Source organism: Aedes albopictus, chromosome 2 (assembly GCF_035046485.1).
Source record: "Aedes albopictus strain Foshan chromosome 2, AalbF5, whole genome shotgun sequence".
In the NCBI taxonomy this organism is placed as follows: Eukaryota; Metazoa; Arthropoda; class Insecta; order Diptera; family Culicidae; genus Aedes; species Aedes albopictus.
In genome coordinates this window covers 291601389-291623161 of record NC_085137.1, presented here as the reverse complement: position 1 = coordinate 291623161, position 21773 = coordinate 291601389, and the positions used below count along the sequence as shown (strand labels likewise).

Sequence of the window (21773 nt, the reverse complement as noted above, 5' to 3'; positions counted from 1 at the left end):
GTTTTAGACAAAAAGTTTTCGAATCACAATGTTATGTCTATAATATAGCGTATCAAAATCTCATTCGATAACATTAAGAACGTTTTGCTTAAAAAAATTTCTATAAAGAATTAGAAGCATTTGAAAATGCAGCTCCTATCCTTTCCCATGTTAAAAAAAAATGTTTTCACGCACAGCGCAATTCTCTCAGAGAGCCTCCGTCAAGGCGAATTGTGGGAGTGCACGCAATCAGTTTTGATCTGCCCCGCCTAGGACAATGGAAGAGGCGAGATCACTTGGAAAGCTGACAAGAAATTGTAACGTACGAGATGCTCAAAGAGGATCTTCTAATAAGTAGGAAGATTTGAAAATATCAAAATGGTTAAATGTTTTTCTCATTTATCTGGATGGCGTCAACCGGCGGTAGATACAAATATCTACTTTTGAGACAATAATTGTTGCACATTTTTGCAACATGCGCTCTGACGGTGCCACAGAGAAGAGCCAGATCAGACTATAGTCATAAAACAATAATCTGCCAGTGAAACGCTGTGTGTATCAACGAAGGATATTGAACAATTGTACAATGGAGTGAAAACGAAATATGCAACTTAAGGACAAACGTCTTGAAATCCCGCTTCAACAGTGCATCAGAATTTCAAACGCATAAATCTCAAGAAGCAAGCTTTACACAACAGTGCATTTCATTATTCTGTTCTTGCTCCCTCTTCAAATAAGAAGATCAGGTGCGCTGGTTTTGTTTACGAAGAGATTTGTGCCCTCAAAATCGTGAGTAGGTACCAAAGTTGGCCATTGTGGCGGCAATTTTGGGATTCTAAAGGTCCCATTAGACATGACAAATATTCAACAAATGACCAACACAACGTAAATCATGGCAACCTCGGATGAATGTCGGACTACAATGGCAAATATTTGTCATTATGACAAACAGTCTAATGACCCCTTAACAATTGTGTCCTTAAAACCACTGAAGTTACAGCTGCAGGTGAACTTATGGATTCCCGGTAGATTAGAAATTGATTTTCTGAAGCGTTTTATTATCGCTAAAAAAAAATAAAAATTTGTTTGTATAAGATACTTGAAATGTCTGAAGTTTACTTGTTTTAAAAAAATATCACTAAAAAGAACACAAAGGTGTTCTACAGCCTCCATTGCTTCTAGATATCTTAGGTCCGGGAATAGCAATATGATTTGCCTGTATTTCTTCACGCGATTTGTAGTATTGGGTAAACTTTCTAGTATTCCCTGTCTGATCGCACCTTCCGGTGCACTGTAATGGACACATGTTACTGAGTAAGGCCTCGCTACTTGAACCAAAATGTGGTACATGATGCTTCCTGGCTGGGGATGTGTTGTGCTAGGCACACAGTCTTTGCACACAAAGGTTCCTAACCATTATATCGCCACGCCGCCTCTACACACGGTCCCTCAGTTGTCACGCGCAGTTCAGCGTTATTTTACCTACTTGTTACAAGCACTGGGCAAAACTCTCTCCGCGGCAGCACTTGGGACTTCAATCACACTCTTTCTCTATTACTCTTCCTCACATCATCAACTATCTCTCTGTATCTTCTAAGGCTTGAATGTCTTCAACTGTGGAGTCTGTTGGGAAAAGAAAATCTTATTCTCAATGAGGGCGTCCTGTGTCGATTCACCGGAAGTGTTTGTTATTCAGTTTAGCTCTATGGTCGTTGTTATTGCTTTCGAGTAACACATCGCATTCGACTGAGGTTTGTTTGCGTGCTTGAAAGCATGAGTCTATATGGCCATTATGTAGGTTATACCGATGATACATACCAACAGAATTTAGTGCTTTAATGGTCGAGTCCGATTGTAAAATTATTAACATACAGATAAAGTGCTGTGCTGCATTACCCCTGAGAGCCATTTCATAGAAAATAACTACCTCTTCGAATGCCATTACCCATTTTTATCGAAAAAAGACATTGCCGTTTTTTGCATGAAATTTCTGGGGTCATCGACACTCGACGAAATGGCAGCTGAAGTAATCTAGCACAATCCAGAGGAAGACATCATCCGTTCCCTGTACCCGATTTTCCTTAGTGGAAGAAGTAGAACGCTAGTTCGCAGGCAGAAGGAAATTACAGAACTTCGCAGTCCAACTGTAGAGGGAGGTGCGCCTTGATAGGTGGCGTTCTCAACGGTTTGTGTGTGTGTGCACGATTTTGATTGTAAAAAAGTAGTACCGGAAAATGTGGCGATTTGCATACAGCTCTAGCAGCAGTGGTTATTTGTCCCAATCACCGAAAGCAGTCTTTTTACTATCAAATATACGTCTTTTTCACCTTCTGCAGCGTGCCCATGCCTTTGCTGATGTCCTTCTCCAGGTTTTCCGTCGAGTTTTTGCACTCCACGCTTCGATCCTTGAAGTCGAAGTCGATGTTGTCCTTCATATTGTTCTGGTGGTGTTGCTGCAGCTGCTGAACAATTGCCTGCTGCTGCGTGTGGTACTGATTGCCCGTGTTCGTGTTCATCAGCAGGTTCACGTCTTTCCCGCCGGTACGGTTCTGCGAAAGCATGCTCAAGTTCTTGGTGTGATGCCTGTTGGAAGGAGAGAAAAAATGTTAAATATAACATGTCACTCATCCGAACTAACGGAAATCGATACATACCAATTCAGCTGATTTCGATGTTCACTGCTGTGAAAGGACTGCTTTTTTATCGCCCACTGAGTGCTACAGTAACCGATAATAATACCAATTATGATGGAAAATAGTACCAGTACAATGCCAAAATGCCAGCTGATTGATGCAATCGACACGTTTTCTGTGATGAGAGTATCTGAAAGTAGGAAATATAAAAATTTTAGTCGATCCCTTTGCGTATTTTTCAATGGTAACATGTAACTTTTTTGAGTAACCGATGGAATTTTCGAAGGACTATAGGATTACTTGAATGAACTCCAGAAGGTATCTCTGGAATACCTTTAAGCAAATCTTAAAGGATTCCTAGAAAAAAAAAGTTGCGCAGGAATCTCTCAAATGATTTTTGAATGGAATTCTGGATAAATTGCACATTGATGAACTCCCTGGAGAGATTCGCGAAGATATCCCGAGAAGCTTTTTTGGAGAAATCTCTAAAGTAGTTCCAAAGAAATCCTCGCTGTAATCTCCAGAATAAAAAACCAGAAGGAATCTCTGAAAGAATCCCTGAAAAAGTTTTCGGAGCAATCTCTGGAGATGTTCTCAAAAAATCCCTAAATAAATGTTCGAATGAGTTCCCGAACAAGAAGAAATTACTGAAGGAATTGGCGAAGTAAAAATCCTGGGCAGTAATTTCCAGAAGAATCCCTTGAGTAGGAATTTCCAGAGGAGTCACTTGAAGAATTGCCAAATATATTGCTGGAGGGTGAATACCCGGAAAATAATCCCTGGAAAAAATTGAAGTTATTCCAGGAGATATTTCACAGAAGAATCCTTACATGAAGTTTCAAAAAGTTTCTGCAGTTTCTGTGGAGAAACTGCAATCTTCTGAGAAATACGACATGAAAACTGTAGAGGAATTCCCATAGGAAAAGTTTTAGAAAAGATTTTCTAGAGAAATTTTCGAGAGAAATTCCCGAAGCATTTCCTGGTGAAAGTCCCAGAATTCTTCAATCCCTCGAGGAATAAGAAAACCCTGAAGAAATCCCTGAAGAAAATTTCTGGAGTAACAAGGATCGTGATCTTCAATTCGTGAAAATTTTCAAGGAATTCCTACAGGAATTACTGAAATTTCTCGAAGAGTTCTTCCAGAAATCCCCAAGGGATGTTTAAAGGGATTTGTATTTCATGAATTCTTACAGAAATTCCTTTATGAATGCCTGCAGGATCCTCCAGGAAACCTTAAGAGATTCCTCAAGAAAAAATATCCAAAAAATATACTCTAAGAATTCGTTCTGTGATTTTCTAAGAAATTCCTACAAAAATTTCTTAAGGATTTACGCCAAAAATTCCTTCCAATATTACTCCAGGAACTCCTTCAAGAATTACTCCAGGAACTCCTCGAGAAACTTTTTCAGGAATCCCTTAATAAATTCTTCTCGGAATTCCAACAGGAAATCCTCCGGAAATTCCCCCAAAAATTACTCCGAAAAGTCCTTCAGGAAGTCCTCCAGGAATTCCTCTTCTAATATCTTTAGAAATTCCCCCAAGAATTCCTCCAGGAATTCCACTAAAAAATTTTCAAGGAATTTCTTCAAGAATTTATCCAGGAATTCCTCCAAGACATCTAGAACATGGTTTCCCCAAATGTGGGTCGCTAGCCTTCATCCAGGGGGTCGCGAGGGACAGTCGAATATTTTACTGTAACAGACAACAAATGAGGGAATTTCTATGGTGGGTCGCGAAAAGTACGTCTGCTGGCAAAAGGTAGTCGCGCAACGGAAAGTTTGGGAATCTATGATCTAGAATTCTTCCAAGAATCTCTCCAGGTATTCCTTCAAAAATTCATACAGGAGTTTCCCGAAGAATTAATCACAGGTCCCTCTAAGACTTCTGCCAAGAATTCCTTCAAGAATCCCTTCAGGAAATTTGCAGAAATGCCTCTTGAGATTTTTTCAAGAAATTTCTTCAAGAATTCATCCAAAAAATACCTTCAAGATTCATCAGAAAACCTCCACATATTAAAAAAAATATTGCTGGTACAACTCCAGAAGTTCCTCCGAAAATGCCTTCAGGGATTTTTCCAGGAACTGCTCCGGAACTTTTTCCAAGAATTCATCCAGGAATTACCCCAAGTAAAAAAAAACCAGCTGAATAGCAGTTTCTTGACCTAAAATTGGCTACACAGCTAGTCGCGTTCGGTAAATTTTACCGAAATCTCAACTGCTGAGCGTTTGGTAACGGGTTTTACTGAAATTCTGCAAAAAGTTACCAAATTTAGGTAAAATCTTATCGTTTATCTGACAGACTCTAACGAAGTTCGGTAAAAGTTTATCTTTATCAAATTTTTCCTGTAAAAGCATTACCGAAGTCGATGATTTTTTCTTGGTGTGTAAATAGTCGTTTGTTTCACTCTTATACAGCAAAAATGTTCGTCGGGACTCTAAGAGTTCTGTTTTGAATTCCTTCAAGAATCCCACCAGGAATTTATTCAATATTTCCTTCAAATATTTCTCCAAAAAATCTTCCAGGATTTTTTCCGAGAATTTCTCCAGATGTTCCTCCAAAACTTCTGCTATGAATTCCTCTAAGAATCCGTCCAGCAATTTCTCCAGAAAATTCTATTAAGAATCCTAACAGGAACTCTAATAAGAATTTCTCCAAGACCTGTTCCAAAACTTCTGTCAAAAATTCATCCAAGAATCCGTCCAGGAATTTGCCAGGGATTCCGTTATAAATTACTCTAGGGATACCAACAGGGACTTTTCAATAAATACCTTCAGAAATGCTTCCAGAAAATCCTCCTGAAATTCCTCCATAAATGCCTACTAAAATCCTTCCAGGAGTTCCTCCACGATTTCGTTCAGGAAATCCTCTAAAAATTCCTCTAGGAATTCCTCCAAGACATCGCTTCCAGAATTCCCTTCGAAGAATTCCTTTAGGAATAACACAAAGCCCTCCCGAGATGAACTAGCCTAGGGCTAAAAATCTCGCTAATACAGATAAATAAAAACACCAAGCCCTCATTCAATAATTCCACCAAGAATCTCTCTATGACTTTCTCCAGGAATTCTTTGAATAACTCTTTCAGGAATTCCTCCAAGAACTCCTACATGAATACTTCCAGGAATATCTTCAAGAGCTTCTGGAGGAATTTTTGGAGTACTTTTTGGGAGAATTCATGTGATAAATTGTTAAAGATTTTTTAAAGAATTTCCTGGGATAATTCTTAGAAGAATTCCTGAAGAATTTCCTTTAGGAATTCCTGGAGGAACTCCTAGAAGACTTTTTGAAGTTAGTTTTTAATTATTATTTTTTGGAGGAATTCCTGAAGTCTATCATATAAGAATTCATGTATAAATTCCTAGAATAATTCCTGGACAAATTCACACGAGGAATTCGTAAAGTATTTCCCGGAACAGTTCCTCGAGTAATTCCTAAAGGATTCCTCGAATAATTCTCGGAGTAATTCCTGAAGAAATTTCTGGAATATTTCTAGTAGGAATTTCTAGAGTATTTACTGGAATAATTCCTATAATAATTCCAGGAGAAATTGAAATGCTAATTCCTGGAGAAGTTCCTTAAGGAATTCCTGGAGTATTTGCTGGAGGTATTTCTGGAATATATCTTGGAGGACATTAGGAATCGCAAAATATGATTGAATTGCCTTAGCTATTCTAACCTTAACAGTAAATGTGAGAATTGCGATTTTAAATTTTGAAAAATGTATTGATTTTTTTATTTTCTACGGAAGAGTACCTTTTTGTGAGCCACTGTGATTTTTTCAGATTTTTAGAGCTTTATTTTGATACTTAAAATCAATTTCAAAGAGATTATTTGAAATCACCTTTTGACAGCTGGGCAACAGTTTGACAGCTCCGCCCAGTACAAACTGCGACGAGGGGTGATTCGACAAATCGCTCCCATACAAACTTCAAAATGATTTTTAAATAGGTTCCCGGGCACCAAAATTCATGAAAATTTGGATTTTGGCTCACACCCTTAAAGAAGCCAATAGAGGTAATCACGTTCAAATGTATGCGTGCCTTCTTTGTAGATGTAGTTGTGAAACTGCGAGAAAAATATTACCCCGGACATTAGTTTTATCATTATTTACCCTTTTTACACAATTCGATTGGGTAATATTTTTATATGCAATATGAATAGCCTTTAAATCGGCCGAAATTCGCGCTAGTATTCGTGTGTTGAAATGTCACTTATCGCTATTGATATTCTCATTTATTGTCGCTTCAGCACCAAACCGGACGTCGCACAACTGAGTCGCAACGCTTTCCATTTGCGACGTTTTCTCAATCGTTTTGGAAGTAGTGCGCTTCCAGGCCAAACATGTCTAAAGGTCCTATCTGCAGAAGAGAGGCTCTCTTTGGTTTCGCTCTCTTTCGTTAATATCTCAGCTGTGTATTTATATTATGATTGTCTTCTAGCATTGAACGATAGTCAAAACAATCGTCTTTTGATTTGCACTGCAAAAATATTTGAAAAGTGTACCATTACATTGCAATAATTGAAAGAGAAAGTGAACAAAGAGAGCCTCTCAAATGCAGATAGGACCTATTGAAATGTTTGGCCTGTTATATCCTTGTCATCAAGAATACAGAGCATGAGTCGTGTAAAAGATGCGACACTTGTGAACTGAGAAAGATGCAATTTTTGATTGAATATCGGTCTTGATTTCAACCGGATAGACAATATTAGAACGCAAAAATTTTCGTTACTTTGCTTCAAGACACAAGTGCAAAATAAACAAAATTTGACTACAAACGATCGTATATTCATACTTTGTATCCAAATTGAGCGTCACGTTGTAAATATCAATTAGGGGATTCTGGGGTAATACGCACCACTTAAGGAAGATGCGTCCAAATGCATATAAAAAGGCAATAATTTATTGGTTTAATGCATGCATTCATTGCATATACTTTCATTCTAAGAGAAACCAAACATAATTTCAGCCTTAATACAGTTCAGCTCTTGAAAATAACGTTTTTTGTAAGGACTAACATTACGGCTTCGTATGTTTATGCGGGGCAGTATGCACCCTTGCTCGGGGTAAAATGCACTACAACAATGGGGCAGGATGCACTCAAACAAAGGGGCAAGACGCACCACAACATTGAGGCAAGATGCACCGTCGAGTTTAGAAATCTTTTTACTTCTTAGACACAATGCATGTTTTATAAGGTTTTAAGACAAACAATAGCTCAGTTTAGTTTGCGATTACTTACAGAGCACTCATAGATATTATTACAGCTTGTTTTCTATAGGTGCGTTTTGCCCCAACCAATGGAATGCATATTACCCCAATCAATAGCAAAAATAAAATAGTTTAAAACATATAATTTACGTAGATTACTGTTCAAGTTATTTTTCCTATACTTAGCATTGCCCTCAATGAACTGAATAAACACAACAGCATAAGATGTTTGGTCGGTTTTCACCATCAAATCATTCGACAAACGATCGGGAAAATTACATCAGAATCGTGCTTTTCAATTTTATTCATTTTTCTCACTAAGTACGTAACGCAGATATGTAAAATTTTCCAGATGCTTATTTATTAAGACATTCTATTAGACTGATAAGGTTTCAAAGCTCTAAAACCGATAATCCCTGAAAAACAAAGGGGGTGCGTTTTGCCCCAGATGCCCCTAAAGCGCCAACCGAGTGACCCAAAACGAAAGCCTATTTTTAGCACATGTTAATAACATTATTTCGTCGTTCTTATGGTGTCGCAGTTCTTGGTTCAAATTTCTCTCCTCTTACTTTAATGGGGGAGCCCGGCCGGCGGACCAGCACATTTCTGCCATTGAACATCAATTTAGCAAATTGTGAACACATAAATGGTGCTCAGGTCTCGCCTGTCTATTTCGCGCTCGAGCCGAGCCGCATCGAGGGTAATCAATCATGCACACTTTGTGCATGCTTATTCACGAGAGACAATAACATATAACAAGTTATTTTTTCAAACGGTGGTACGAAAGTATAGCAAGGTGCGGCAAACACCGCCATCTCCGCCACCTATCAACCGCAGGCTATACACTTAATCGATGCGCAAACATTACCATACCATAAAGAACGGCGGGTTTGGCTTTGTTTGCAAAAACATCGAAAAATAATGCTCCGCGATCGTTTACTTCGATTTAATTCAATGGTACCGCACCGCCAAATTCAGCCGAAGCCATAAAAATCGCGCAAAGTAGGCTGCTACCCGGTTAAAATTCAACCATAAGGTGTTCGGTGAAAACCATACATAAACCATAGAGTTATATTACATCTACATCAGATTTTATGCGACAGTACATTGAACTATTTTTCTCTTTCACCATTCCCTGTACGGTTGAAAATCTTACATTTTATTGTTTTTGGTTATCTTTTACCATAATTGGTACGGTTATTGTATGGTTTTGATTTGCACTGTTACAGTAGAGTGTATGGTTTTTCAAAGTAGATTTTTAATCGAGTACACCAATGATAGGACGTTCAAGCCGCTGAGGTACGCTCATGCATAATAAAGTGAAGGTAAGTAAGAAATAGCGTTCATAAACTCACCTGTTTTATGGTGGTACGGGTGGGATCCAATTTTATTCGTCAACACGCTACCCTCGATCGAGCTCTTCGGTATTTCATTATCAATGTCGACCGAGCCCACGGAGGTGACCGTGCCCTGGATGATGACGATGTTCTTCGTTTCCAGCGGATTATCCTTTTCGGCCGAACCGGACCCGTCCACCCTCATGTAGACGTCGTTTTCCTCCGCTTTGTGTTGTCGTTGGTCACGCTGATCGTACTTCTTGCAGATCTCGTTTATGTTCGATCCGTCTAACCGCTGGAAGAAACGACCGATCGTTCGGCTACTTTGGTGTAGCTCATCGGTGTTTCGACACTCGCGGTTCTCGTCGTCCCATGCGCAGTAGGGATCTTGCAGCTCGAGGCACTTGCGGCATGATTTGAACTCGTGTTCGTTGCAATTACTCAGTGGCAGCGAAATTATCTTCCCATTGCTTATGACGATAAGTTTTTTGCTCTTTTTCGAAATAGTCATTTCGTTCACTTTGGTGCCAATTGGGAAGGCCTGAGTTTCACTGATTGTAACTGTTTTGACCTCGTCCGTCGAGTCGGACGACATTATGTTAACGAATTTAATGACCTTTCCGTCGTTGGTTCCTACGAAGATTACGTCGTACGTTTTGCCGTCCAGCGCTTTCACCTGTGGATCGACAGTGATCGCGGACAGCCGGTACAGCAGGCTGACGCGTGTGAAAACGGGCCGGGAATGCAGCGATCGCACGGACGAATCCATCAAAGTGTTCATCTTGACAAAGTTTACCGATGCTTTCGGTAGGGTTCGGCTGTCGTCAACGCACTTTCCCGGCCGTGGTTCCGGCACTTGGTTCTGCGGCACCTGGAGCCAGTTGGAGTTGATGCTTTGCTGCCACTTGAAGGAACCCTCGAAGGCGTCCAGAATGTCCTGGATGGCAAAGGCACATACCGCCGAACCACCGATAGCATTTTCCGGCGTAGTCATGATTGCGTAGATGATCTGGTTGGTATCGCCTCCGTAGAAACCGTTTATCGTGTTCGTTGTCGATTCTGAATAGAGAGAATGAGAAATAAATTAGTTTTGAATGAGAAATAAATTTGTCCATACAACAATTTTGGAATTTGTATGGAGCGTAGACTTTGGCCAGAGCCCCCCCCCCTCCCCTCAAAAAGTCTACGTGGTTTATGAACGGCCCCTTATCACTGAAACTAGGTCACTATTTGTCATCCAATCTCATAACATCAAATGCTTTTTTACGAGAATTAAGATATTTTTAGGAGTTTCTCTTTCTTTCAAAGAACCTTTCAATGATTCTGTGGCGAACTCTTGTATTTCTGTTTTAAAAGAAGGTACTTGGCTCATCTATTGTGCGTCATTCTCTCATTTAACCCTTTGGAGACGGCATTTTCGCCCTTCTGGATGCAACCTCGCTGGTCTAGAACACGTTTGTGATGGTCGATTATCTCGGCTGGGGACATATGCCTCATCCGTCCCCAAAGGGTTAAAGCACTACTCCAAACTACTCACTGAGTAACCAGCTCTTGAGATCAAAAATAAATTAATTTCCTACCAGTATGAGTGCACAAGGTTCCCAAAATTGTCTGAAAACAATTCTACGGGCTCTTAAAAAAATCTATCATAGATTTATATCTCAATATTCTACAGAGATTTTTAGTGCTTCTTATTGGGATTAATGCAGATATCTCGCTAGCTATTTCTTTGAAATTACTCAAAACGTATTTTTTGAAAATCTCGCAAGGTTTGTTTCAGAATTTCATCCAAGAATTTCTTCAGAAATCTTTTATTGATTCCTCGAGAAATTCTTTCTCCGGATTTTTTTTAAGAGATTCCTCCAGAAATTCAACAAAGAATGCATTTGGAAAATAATTCATGGATATCTCCAGGCATTACCATTACCATGAATTCCTGTAAAAAAATTCTTCAGAAATTCCCAATGCCATTCCTTCAGAAAGTTTTCCAGAGTTTAAAAAATCCAGGAATGCCCTCGGAAACTTCTCTTTAGAATTGTCTCCCATTTTTTTTTAATGAGATTGCTCCAAAAATTAGTTAAACAGCTCCTTTGCAAAACCTTCCGGAATTGCTCCATGCAGGTATCAGGTATCAGAAGGCCGGCTCCAGAGGCACGTTATCCTCCATTTGGGACACTTGTGCCATCGCCATACATATAAGCCTATTTCATCATTTACCTGAGGGAGAATAGGACAAGGGATGGAATGGGATTAGGAAAGAGAAAGGTGATGAAATAGGAAGGGGTACCCTAGGAAAGGGAATGAACGCATAAGCGCAATGAGAGCTCATAGCCCATACCACAATGGGTTTATTCAGTGCTCTGAAAAGAACACTGTAAAACGCATAAGCGTAAAGAGAGCCTATAGCTCATTGGAGGTAGCTTGTGACGTCATGCGACTTTCAATATGACATTGAAAGGCACGTCATCGAAAGCATCCTCAATATTCAAGAAATTACCGCAAAACCTACGTTTGAGCGAGTACTTTCTTGAAAACATATACAACTTTGTGTAAAAGAGTCACTGTGGACATCCCAAATTGGGAGGTATGTGAGTTCACATGAGTAGGCATGTCAGCCAGATGAACATAACAGATGTGATAATCGACAATGCGTTTCAAGCATTTCAGAAAGAACGAGGTAACCAGATAAATCTGAAACTCATTCCATCTTTATGCAACGCACGCACCCTTTCGGGATAAAACTGCAGAGTAATTTCACGCCATGAAAATACCCCATAGAAAACTACAAGAGTTCAAAACATGTTTGAAATACTCAAATCCCTCTGCAGAAAAACAGGACAAAACCCCATTTCCTCCTGAAGATTTGAATTAAGCAGAGCTTTTTAGGGCCCACTAAGTCGATTATATAGCTATAATTCTCAAGCGGAAGCTAGAGATTTGTAACTATACAAAAGAATGGTTTATCCGAAGATATTTTGAACTTGAACAGATCAGAGTTCCATTCAGGAATACCTCTTGCAGTCCGCACAGACCGCAGAGGACAAGCTTCTTTCAAAGCAATAGTTATGGTATACCACAATGGAGGGCGCTGTAGGTACAAAACCACAATGAAACTCTCTTGGAGTAGCAATGGAAACGAGTTATCCACAAAATGTGGCCGCAACCAATTAGTACAGGTTTCCTAGTTCGTTGAGCAGGGACGCCTGAATACACAAATTTTGCGAAGGAACACTCAAAAGTGCAAAGATGGTCAAATGGAGACTCCTCATCTGACACATGCCAATCAGTCAACTCATGACAAATTCTGCTCATGCAGAGATTGGTTAGGTGCAATTCTATGTTAAGTTATCCATGAACTGTACTATCTAAGTAATCCATCAAACTAAAGCATCTCAAATTAATGTTTGAGCTACTTCAGATGATGTAACCATCGTAGCAATACTGCCAAATATCAACGAAAAAATGCTGAATACAAGAGCTTGCTTGAAGGCATCCATAAGGAAAGTTTGAAACATACTTTTAACGTTATTCTAAGATATAGCATGCTCGAGGCACGACACTTCATTTATAATGAAAGAAGCAAAACTGGGTTCACAAGGTAACCTATACAGAAGTTACCTTGCGAAAATGAACTTTTTGAAGTAGGGCCACTTGGGCCACGCACGCTTTTTACGCTGAAAATTGATCTGAGGTTTCCTAGCCGTAGCCACTACCCAAACTAGACAGGGTTACACTCTTCACAATCACAGCACAAAAAGGAAACATCAACGACGAACCAAATCGGTGTCAATTGATAAAACGCCAATGGCGAAAACGCCTTAAGCGAACCCATGTAGGTGGTAATGTAAGCTTTACAACATTTGAATAATCCCGCCCTTATTTAGCCTCAAATTTGAGACTTAAGAAGGGCAACTGATTATCTCGGAGAAACGAAAGGTCCACTGCACTATTGCTCCGGTTAGCGCAGTAAGGGCGTAATACTGTGGAGGACGCCCTAATTCTCCACAGGCTCCGTTTGTGGTTAGGTTTTTATTAGACCCCCCTAACCATTCATTCCTTGGCACGGTAAGCATAAAGCCGCATAACACCATGAATTAGGGGTCACCTGTTTAGTGGACTCTTACCACTGGATCAGGCGATCCGTAGTGTTATTCTTAGCCAATTGAGACAACCGCTACCGACACTACACAGCTATCTAGGCTGATTGGGAAAAGAAGTTAACATTGATGGTTAACTTCCGAACGAGCCCGAACAGCCCCCAAAAAAATTCTTCAGAAATTCCCAATGCGATTCCTTCAGAAAGTTTTCCAGAGTTTAAAAAATCCAGGAATCCCTCGGAAACTTCTCTTTAGAATTGTCTCCCATTTTTTTTTAATGAGATTGCTCCAAAAATTAGTTAAACAGCTCCTTTACAAAACCTTCCGGAATTGCTCCATGCAGGAGTTCATACAGAGATCAAACTTTCCTCCAGATATTTCTTCATGTATTTTCCCAGAAATTTGTCTGGCATTTCCGCTAAAGATAACTGTAAGAGTTTCTCCGCGGATTCTTTGAGGATTTTATTCTGAAATATTTCCTAGGAATTTCTACACACTGAGGCAAAAATACTTAGGAATTTAATAAGTCGCATCTTATGAACGGTCGATTTTTCTGTTTCATTACTCTTTACAGTGAGGATATGGATTCCAGCTAGCTGCATCTTAGACAAACAAGCATTACTCACAGATCAGTTTTTGGAGCTATCGGACACTCAAAATCAAATTGATTTTATTCAAGTGCCCGTAAACTCTGCCAAATCAACAACAATGGAATTATACGTAAGTAACATGATCGCTAGATCAATTGAGTCTAGCGTAAAAGTGACAAGAAGCAAGTTTGACTGAATTCTAAGGTAAAAACAAAACATGCAAATTGCATTCTTTAATGATCGTACAGTCGAATACGCTTCTTGTCACTTTATTCCAAGTGATTGATGAAGAGAAATCGATTATTTTACTTACCCGGTAATTCAAGACACATGACATGATATTCATAATTACCAATATTGATTTCTTTAAGTTTCAGTAGTTGATTTCAATAAGAGCAAACATACGATAGTTATAGCTTTGATACAATGATATTCCTAAGCAAAACTTTTGGTTTTGGTAAGTGTCCGGGTATAAAAATTTTGCCCTCCTAATCATAAGTGAAATTTATAGCTTTCAACAATAATCGTAGTGTCACCAAATCTTAAGGGGATCTTATGCTCTTCGTAAGTTTTTTTGCATCAGTGCAAGAATTCCTTTAGAAATATATCAAGAGATTTTTCGAGGTATCTTACTTGAACCTTATCTAGGCGCACAGATAAACAGACGTAACTCTTAGAGGAAATTCATCAAAAGTTTTTGCCCGGTGTCTTTTTCATGAGCACACTGCTACCTGTTGGTATAACCGCGCGGGATACTATAGACGAGTTCACCGATGAACATTGAGTTCACTGAGCCTGAAATTTTTTGACAGCGCACAGACACAGCGGGGACTCTCAACAACTTCTACTCAGAGATGCATCACCAAAATGCGCTGATAATATTTTTCTTTGATTTCTTACATGATTTTACATTTAAAGTGATGCATATGCATATAGTTAATGCACTAGCCCATATTTTTGCAACTTCATTGCGAAAACTAGATGCAATAAACTAAACAAATTTTCAGCTGGGTAGAAGTTGTTGAGAGTCGACCCCGCTCTGGTGTCTAAATTCGCGAACCGAGTGAACTTTCAGCGGGCGGTGCACTCGTCTGTCGGTCATGATGAATTTTATTTGACGTTTGTCTAACAGGCACACTACTACACAAATCGCCTGTAATTTTCGTTTGCATTATTCAGCAACGTGTACACTGGCAAACGCCAAAGCGAATGAACACTAGCGTCTCTGGTGGAGCGATCGCGGAAATCAAATGAAATTTGAATTGTTCGTTAAATGCATAAGCCAAGACGTTTTGCATAGTATTACGTCTGTTTGTCTGTGCTAGGCGTGTTTATTTCCCTGAATCACTAGTTAAAATTAAAAAAAAAAAAAACTTCACCATTACTTCACTTTTGCAAAAGAAAAACTTGAAACTTTCAAAGAAAAACCAGAAAAGGATAAGTTAGTTCTTTTCAATTCAACTACTTTGCTTATCTTTGGACCATTATGCCAATTTCGCCTATTTTTGCAAATATTCCTACAGGAATTACTTTACAGATATGTCAACAAATTACTTCAGGACTACTTTCAAAAATGCTTTCAGCGAATTCTTCGGAAAATTAAAAGTTTAAACTTCCTTCAGAAATTTCTCTACGTACTTCTTTAGTCATTTTGCACAGACTGCTTCAGGAAATTTCTTAAAGATTACTTATTAAACTTTTCTAGGAACTCCACCCAATACTTTTCCGAAGAATTTTCTCAGGTTTTCAAAACTTTCTGCTGGGATTTCATCAACAATTTCCCAAGTTTTTTTTCAGATATTCCTTTAGAGATTCATTCGAAAGTACTTTAAAAATTTAACTGGAGATTTATTTCAAATTCTTTCTGAGATTGTTTCAGAAACTCCTGTTCGGATTCTTTCCAATTATTCTAAAGTTTTAGAGATTCATTCCAAAATTTCTTTAAGAAGTTTCTTCAAGTATTAACATGTGAGTTTTCTTCAACAGTTATTTCGTGGAGTTTTACAGAAATGCATCGAAAAAGTTCTTTTAAAAATCCTACCGAGATTCTTTCGTTACTTCTTCTAAGAGTTTCTTCAAGAATTCTATGAGAAATTCCTTCTACGATTCCTGCAAAAAAAATTCTAGAAGTTCTTCCAGAAATTGCACAAAAAATGCCTGGAAGTGTTTTCTGAAAGAATCTCTGAAGGAAATTCTAGAGAAATACCAGGATGTTTGAGGGAATCTCAGCTTCTTGTTATAACTTTGAAGATTCGTAAAATAAACATTTGAAAAATTTCTAGAGCGATTCCTGGACAAAAAAATCTGGGAAAGTATCTGAAAAAACTCTTTAAGATACCTCGTTAACTTCTAGACAAAAAAATCATGAGAAACTTCTTGTGGAATTCTTCAATTAATTACGAGTAAAAACTGCTAAGATATTTCTGGAAAAAAATCTGCAGAAATCTGTAGAGAAATGTCTGAAAGATTCTCCTAAAAATGTCTTCGAAAACACTGTACTGGTGGAATTCCTGTATAAATCCATCAAAAAATGTCTAAGGGATCTCTGGAGGAATTTCCGGAGATACCTTTAGAAGTACTTCCGGAGATATCTGTGGAGGAATTCATAGAAAAAATGCTTGTACAATTTCTTCGGAAATATTTATATAAAACATCCTGATGGAAAATTTCTGAAGGAGAAGTTTCTGAAGAAAATCCTGCAGAAACAAAAAGCACCCTGGAAGAATGTTTAGAGAACTTCTGATTGAATTTCTAAAAAATTCATAGAAAAAAATTCTTGTACAATTTCTTCAGAAATATTTATATAAAACATCCTGATGGAAAATTTCTGAAGGAGAAGTTTCTGAAGAAAATCCTGCAGAAACAAAAAGCACCCTGGAAGAATGTTTAGAGAACTTCTGATTCCGATATTTTTTTTTTGAAAGAACCTTCGAATACGTGCAAGAACATGAGAACTAGCTTAGGAGGGTTTCTTGATAAATTCTTCAAAAAATTCTAAGGTATAAATTCTGGAGTAATTTATGCAGGAATTTGTGATAGAATCTTTGAAGAAGTTTCTAGAACATCACCGGGAAAAAATGGAAGAATCCTTGAAGTAAGGTCTGAGTAAACCCTAAGCAATCCCTGGATATCTGGATATCTGGAGGAACTTCTAGAGAAACCTTTGGAGAACTTTCAGAAAACCTTGAGATTTTAATTTGAGAAAATTCTCTGAATATATGGAATCAGACCTAAGGAAAACTCTGGAGATATTCCAACAATAATTACTGAAAGCATTCCTGGAAAAAAAATCTGTATTTCTAAAGAAAATCCCTGGAGGAAATTTTGAATGAATCTCTGAAATAATCTTCGAATTTCTGTCGATAAATTTCGCCTGGAATTGCATCTTTTGAAGAAATCTTTGGAGGAGCATTTTGAGAAACTCTTGGAGAAATTTCAAGAATGTTTGATAATTTCTTGTAGGTATCTGATAATTCCTACAGAAATATTTGAAGAAACACATGATAGAACCCATGCTTCTGAAGCAATCCTTAAACGAATGTCCTAAAAAATCGCTATAGGAAACCCAGGAGCAGTTTACAAACAACAAATTTCTCATTTTAAGATGAATTTTTTGAAAAATTTCTTGAAAAACTTTTGAAGACGACCCAAGAAAACTTGCTGCAGGAGTTTCAGGAATAATCTCTGAAGGAATCCCTGGAGAAATTTTCAAAGAAATGCATGGGCAGGAATGCATTTTATAGGGATAGTGGAGCAATCTCTGGGTGAATTTTTGCTTGAATGATTCTAGGAAATCCGGCAAGAATCTTCTTTCTATAAAAATTTCGGAAAAAATGAACCCCAAAGGAATTTCTGAAGATGTTCCTTTAAGTAATTATAGATAAAATTCTTGGAGGAGGAAAAGGAATAAGTTCTAAAAGAATTTTTAAAGGAACCTTTAGAAGTATTATTGCTGAACTAATAGAAGGAATACCGACAAGAATGCTCCTCACACAAAAATTACAGAAATAATCGTGAGAGGTTTTTCCGGGATAATTCTCAATTAGGCGTAATATTAAAGTCATTCCTATGGGTTTCTTACCAGTATAGGGGCGCTGAGATTTGAAGATTTTGAATAACCAGCTCTGATTTTACCACGACAGCCCTGCTTTAAAGGAATAGTTCAGAATATTCGCCGAGTTTTCTTCTAACCACATTTTTACAGAGAGACAAAGGATACTACAAAAGTTCTGAAGTCTGAAATACCTTTTCAAGATACTCCAGAAATTTTTACTAACAGCCTTTATTTTGTGTTTTTTTTACAAAAGTTTCTTGGGAGTATACCTTTTTTCATGGTCTTCTTTAAGATTCTCTAGAAGTAAAGAAAATGCATCTCAATAAAAACCAGTGAAGAGAATTGTCAGACAAAAGAGGCACTAAACAAGCAACAAAGAAGCGACGATTAGTCTTTATCCCTACTGGTGACAGATAATGACACGATCTCGAATTTTTTTTGTTGCAGACAAAACGGAGACTGAATTTGTTGCGTACTTTTCAACTCGTGAATAATCAATTATTACTAACCCAAAGTCGAAACTGTTTGATGATAGAGCTTCACCAGAGTTGCAGTGTTTACCGACTCGAAGTTACCGTTCGAAAATCGCAATGCAAGGCTTAAAAATCTCTAAACTTGTGGTGTACGATGTTAATCCCGATATTTTCAAGTTGGGACAAACTTATGTTGCATGGGTTGTTTTGTCGCAACAAATACAGGTTGCGACATTGTCATTATTGTTGCGCGATGGTTGAATTTTGATTCACTGATAAAAACTGATCAATGTATTTTATTAGCTTTTCACCACCATTTTTTGTCATCAGTTTAGCAAGATTCATTATAATCATAATCCTTTTTTTTTTTTTGAAAATATTTAAAAAATATAAAGGAGATTGTCACATACATACTCATCAATAGATCGACTTTCATAAATCCGACCCAAAAAGATTTAAAATCGGTTGACTGCAATGCAAGACATTTGAATTTTAATTTTATTTAAAAAAAACTGTAAATTTCTATTTTTAGGTAAAACTCGAAAATTGTTCTGCTTAGAACTTTTTGAGACGTAGCCTCGAAATCAGCACGTAATTATGCATTAAAAATTTTGGTCGTTGCTTTTATTTTGTAAACTAGTGTAATACTTGGGGTTCAAACCTAAAACGGAGAATTAGCCATTCAAAGTTCATATTGGCCTGTTTCCAACGCGAATTACTCATTAATTCCAACCCAAAAGTCTTCTGATACTTACGGATCTCGTCGAAATAGAACGGATATTCGCCCGGTATGGAACAATTGAGCCGCGCTTTGAGGAACGACGTCCATCGGTCATTCAACGGATGGGGACCTCCTTTATCGTTTTTGCAGACGCGGCTCACGCGCGAATAGATCGCTTTTCCGCAGTTCATGTACTCGACGGCCACCTCGCGGAAGAAAAACAGCACATATCCATTGTGCTCCACGGCGCTCACAAAGGCCGGCTGATTGAGCTGCTTGCTGTCGTATTGCTCCGTTCGCTGCGGTTCGCGGTAGATCAGGGGATCCGCGCCGGAGAAGTCTGCCACCGTGGCCGAGTACAGATGGCCATCTTTGAAGAGAGGCAAAGAAATAGAATGGGAATAGAAAGGCGAAAGGTGGATCAAACATTTTGGAATCAAATCAGGTCGGTGATCATTTAGTAGGGTGAGTCATCATGATCGTTTTGAATCATACTTTATATGCTTTAGGAATAACAGTAAGGAAAAAAAAACAATCCATGGATATTTGACCATGCATGCTTACACACAAAGAAACTAAAAACTGTCGTCCAAAGATACGATCAACATGACGACCCACCCTAACCCGCAAGCAGATGCATCACAGGCATCGCGATCGTTACTTCACAATAACAAAATCACAGAAATTAGAGAACAAACCCTACTTACCGGTGAACACATAAGTGCTATTATGCAGCGGATTATATGGACACCGCCCGAGGGCTTCCATCTCATTGTTGTCGTACGCAATTGAACCGTTGCCCGGCAGCAAATTATAGTACCGGCACAGCGGTTTGTACGCATTTGTCCCGCAAAGCATGATCTTATTAGCGCCTAACCGCGCATACACGCGAATGTAGTTTTGGCAGTCTTGATCCGCCTTGCCTTTCAGAGTGCACAGCTCCCGGTGGGCATCGGATGACGTCCACGTGACCCGTTGGCTGGGCTGCTCGATCAACCGGTCCAGGCTGATGTTGTACAGGGCGTTCCGCGCCCCGATCAGTATCGAGTTGTCGTCCTGATCTAGCAACTTAAAGTAATCAGTGCTGTTGCCGAAAAAGGCTGGTATCGTGTTATCTGGAAGGAGAAAGGAGAAGCATTGGAACATGGATGAGAAAGTGTATACAAGGGGCGAAATTTCAAATTCAATTTCAGTCGCCCAGAGACGAAACAGAGGAGAAAAGAAAAGATAATCAACGGGGTCAAATTTCGATGTGAGTATCATACTGAGGATGACACACATTGGCCGAGGAAGACAGTCGGAGTTTGATCGAAGCAATGTTTCAGATTCGTGATTTGCAAATGAGGCCATCACATGGGATCAGATTTCCATATTTCGTCTACTAAAATGAATCACATAAACCATGATCAGTCTTATCATAAAATGTTATGAAGCTAGGTTATACGAAAATCGCATTGGTGAGTTAGATGAGGACATATTTCAAGTCTTTAAATTAGTGCTTCAAAGTTTATATTTTCAAATATCTTCGTAATCCAAATGAATCATTAATTAGTATGCAATATTTTTCATCTGCCATAGCGTTCTACAAATGTAGTATTTTGCTTTTCTCAAAAACATGTTTATCTGATTGACGATATGACGAGAATTTTGTAGAACCGGTCTGCTGAAATTATTATGTGATATTACTGATACGATGATGATATATTTGAGATGATATGGTTTTATAATTGAATCCTGAATGTACATATTGGGATGGGATGTGGGATCTCTATTTACGAATATGCCATATCCTGCTTCACTGCCAATTTTTTTTATTATGTTATTGATGTCAGTACATAATGTTGTAGTAATAATTGTGTGGCATTGGCGATATTAGCTGCCAAGTGACAACACTGAAATCGTAAAAGTTGTTGATGGGCTTCATGACCCCGTAGGACAGGTCTAGGAGGACGTGCAAGAAAATCCTTGCAAAATATCTTGAAATATGTTGAGCACTCATTTGTTTGAACATTTCTTTATCGGACAACAAAAAAGCACCAAAGCCGTTTTCCCATACACACTAGTCAACTTTAGATTGTCATATCTCAGTTATTTCTCAATCGATTGTTTTCATTTTTCAGTGACGAACTACAAAACATTTAAATTTTTAAAAATTATTGAAAAAGTTCGGTGATAACTATTGATACAAAAGTTACAGATAGGTTGAATTTTTACAATAAAAACGCACCAAGACAAAAAATTACAGCAACAAATTCTGAAGTCAAATCATGTTGGTCCATTCAGCAAAGGTACTCGCCATCACACAAGAAATATATTTGCCGAAGACACCATAATGATATTATGTAACAAATTTTGCTGTAACATTTTTTGTTTTGGAGCATTTATTGTCAAAATTCAACCTATCTGTAACTTTTGTATCAATAGTTATCACCGAACTTTTTCAATATTTTTTAAAAATTTAAATGTTTTGTAGTTCGTCATAGAAAAATGGTAGCAATTGATTGATAAATAATTGAGATATGACAATCTAAAGTTGACTAGTTTGTATGGGAAAACGGCTTTGGTGCTTTTTTGTTTTGGTGTATTTTTAGGTCATATCACTTATCAAAGTGAATCCAGACCCAACGATACCTTCCCTACTAACAAGCAACCCTTCCTACAACCTTTGGTGAAGACGTGCGGT

General features: G+C 38.3%; 1 protein-coding gene across 1 annotated transcript; it reads right to left on the bottom strand.

Moving 5' to 3' along the window:
• Positions 1–1424: 1424 nt before the first annotated feature.
• On the bottom strand, positions 1425–20205 carry LOC109423709 (semaphorin-1A; the record flags this gene model as incomplete). Its single annotated transcript, XM_062852068.1, is given in 6 exon segments — positions 1425–1602; positions 2307–2562; positions 2634–2802; positions 9174–10214; positions 19125–19460; positions 19798–20205. Coding segments are annotated over 6 exon segments (2240 nt in total), but the record flags the coding sequence as incomplete, so codon positions are not given.
• Positions 20206–21773: the final 1568 nt, after the last annotated feature.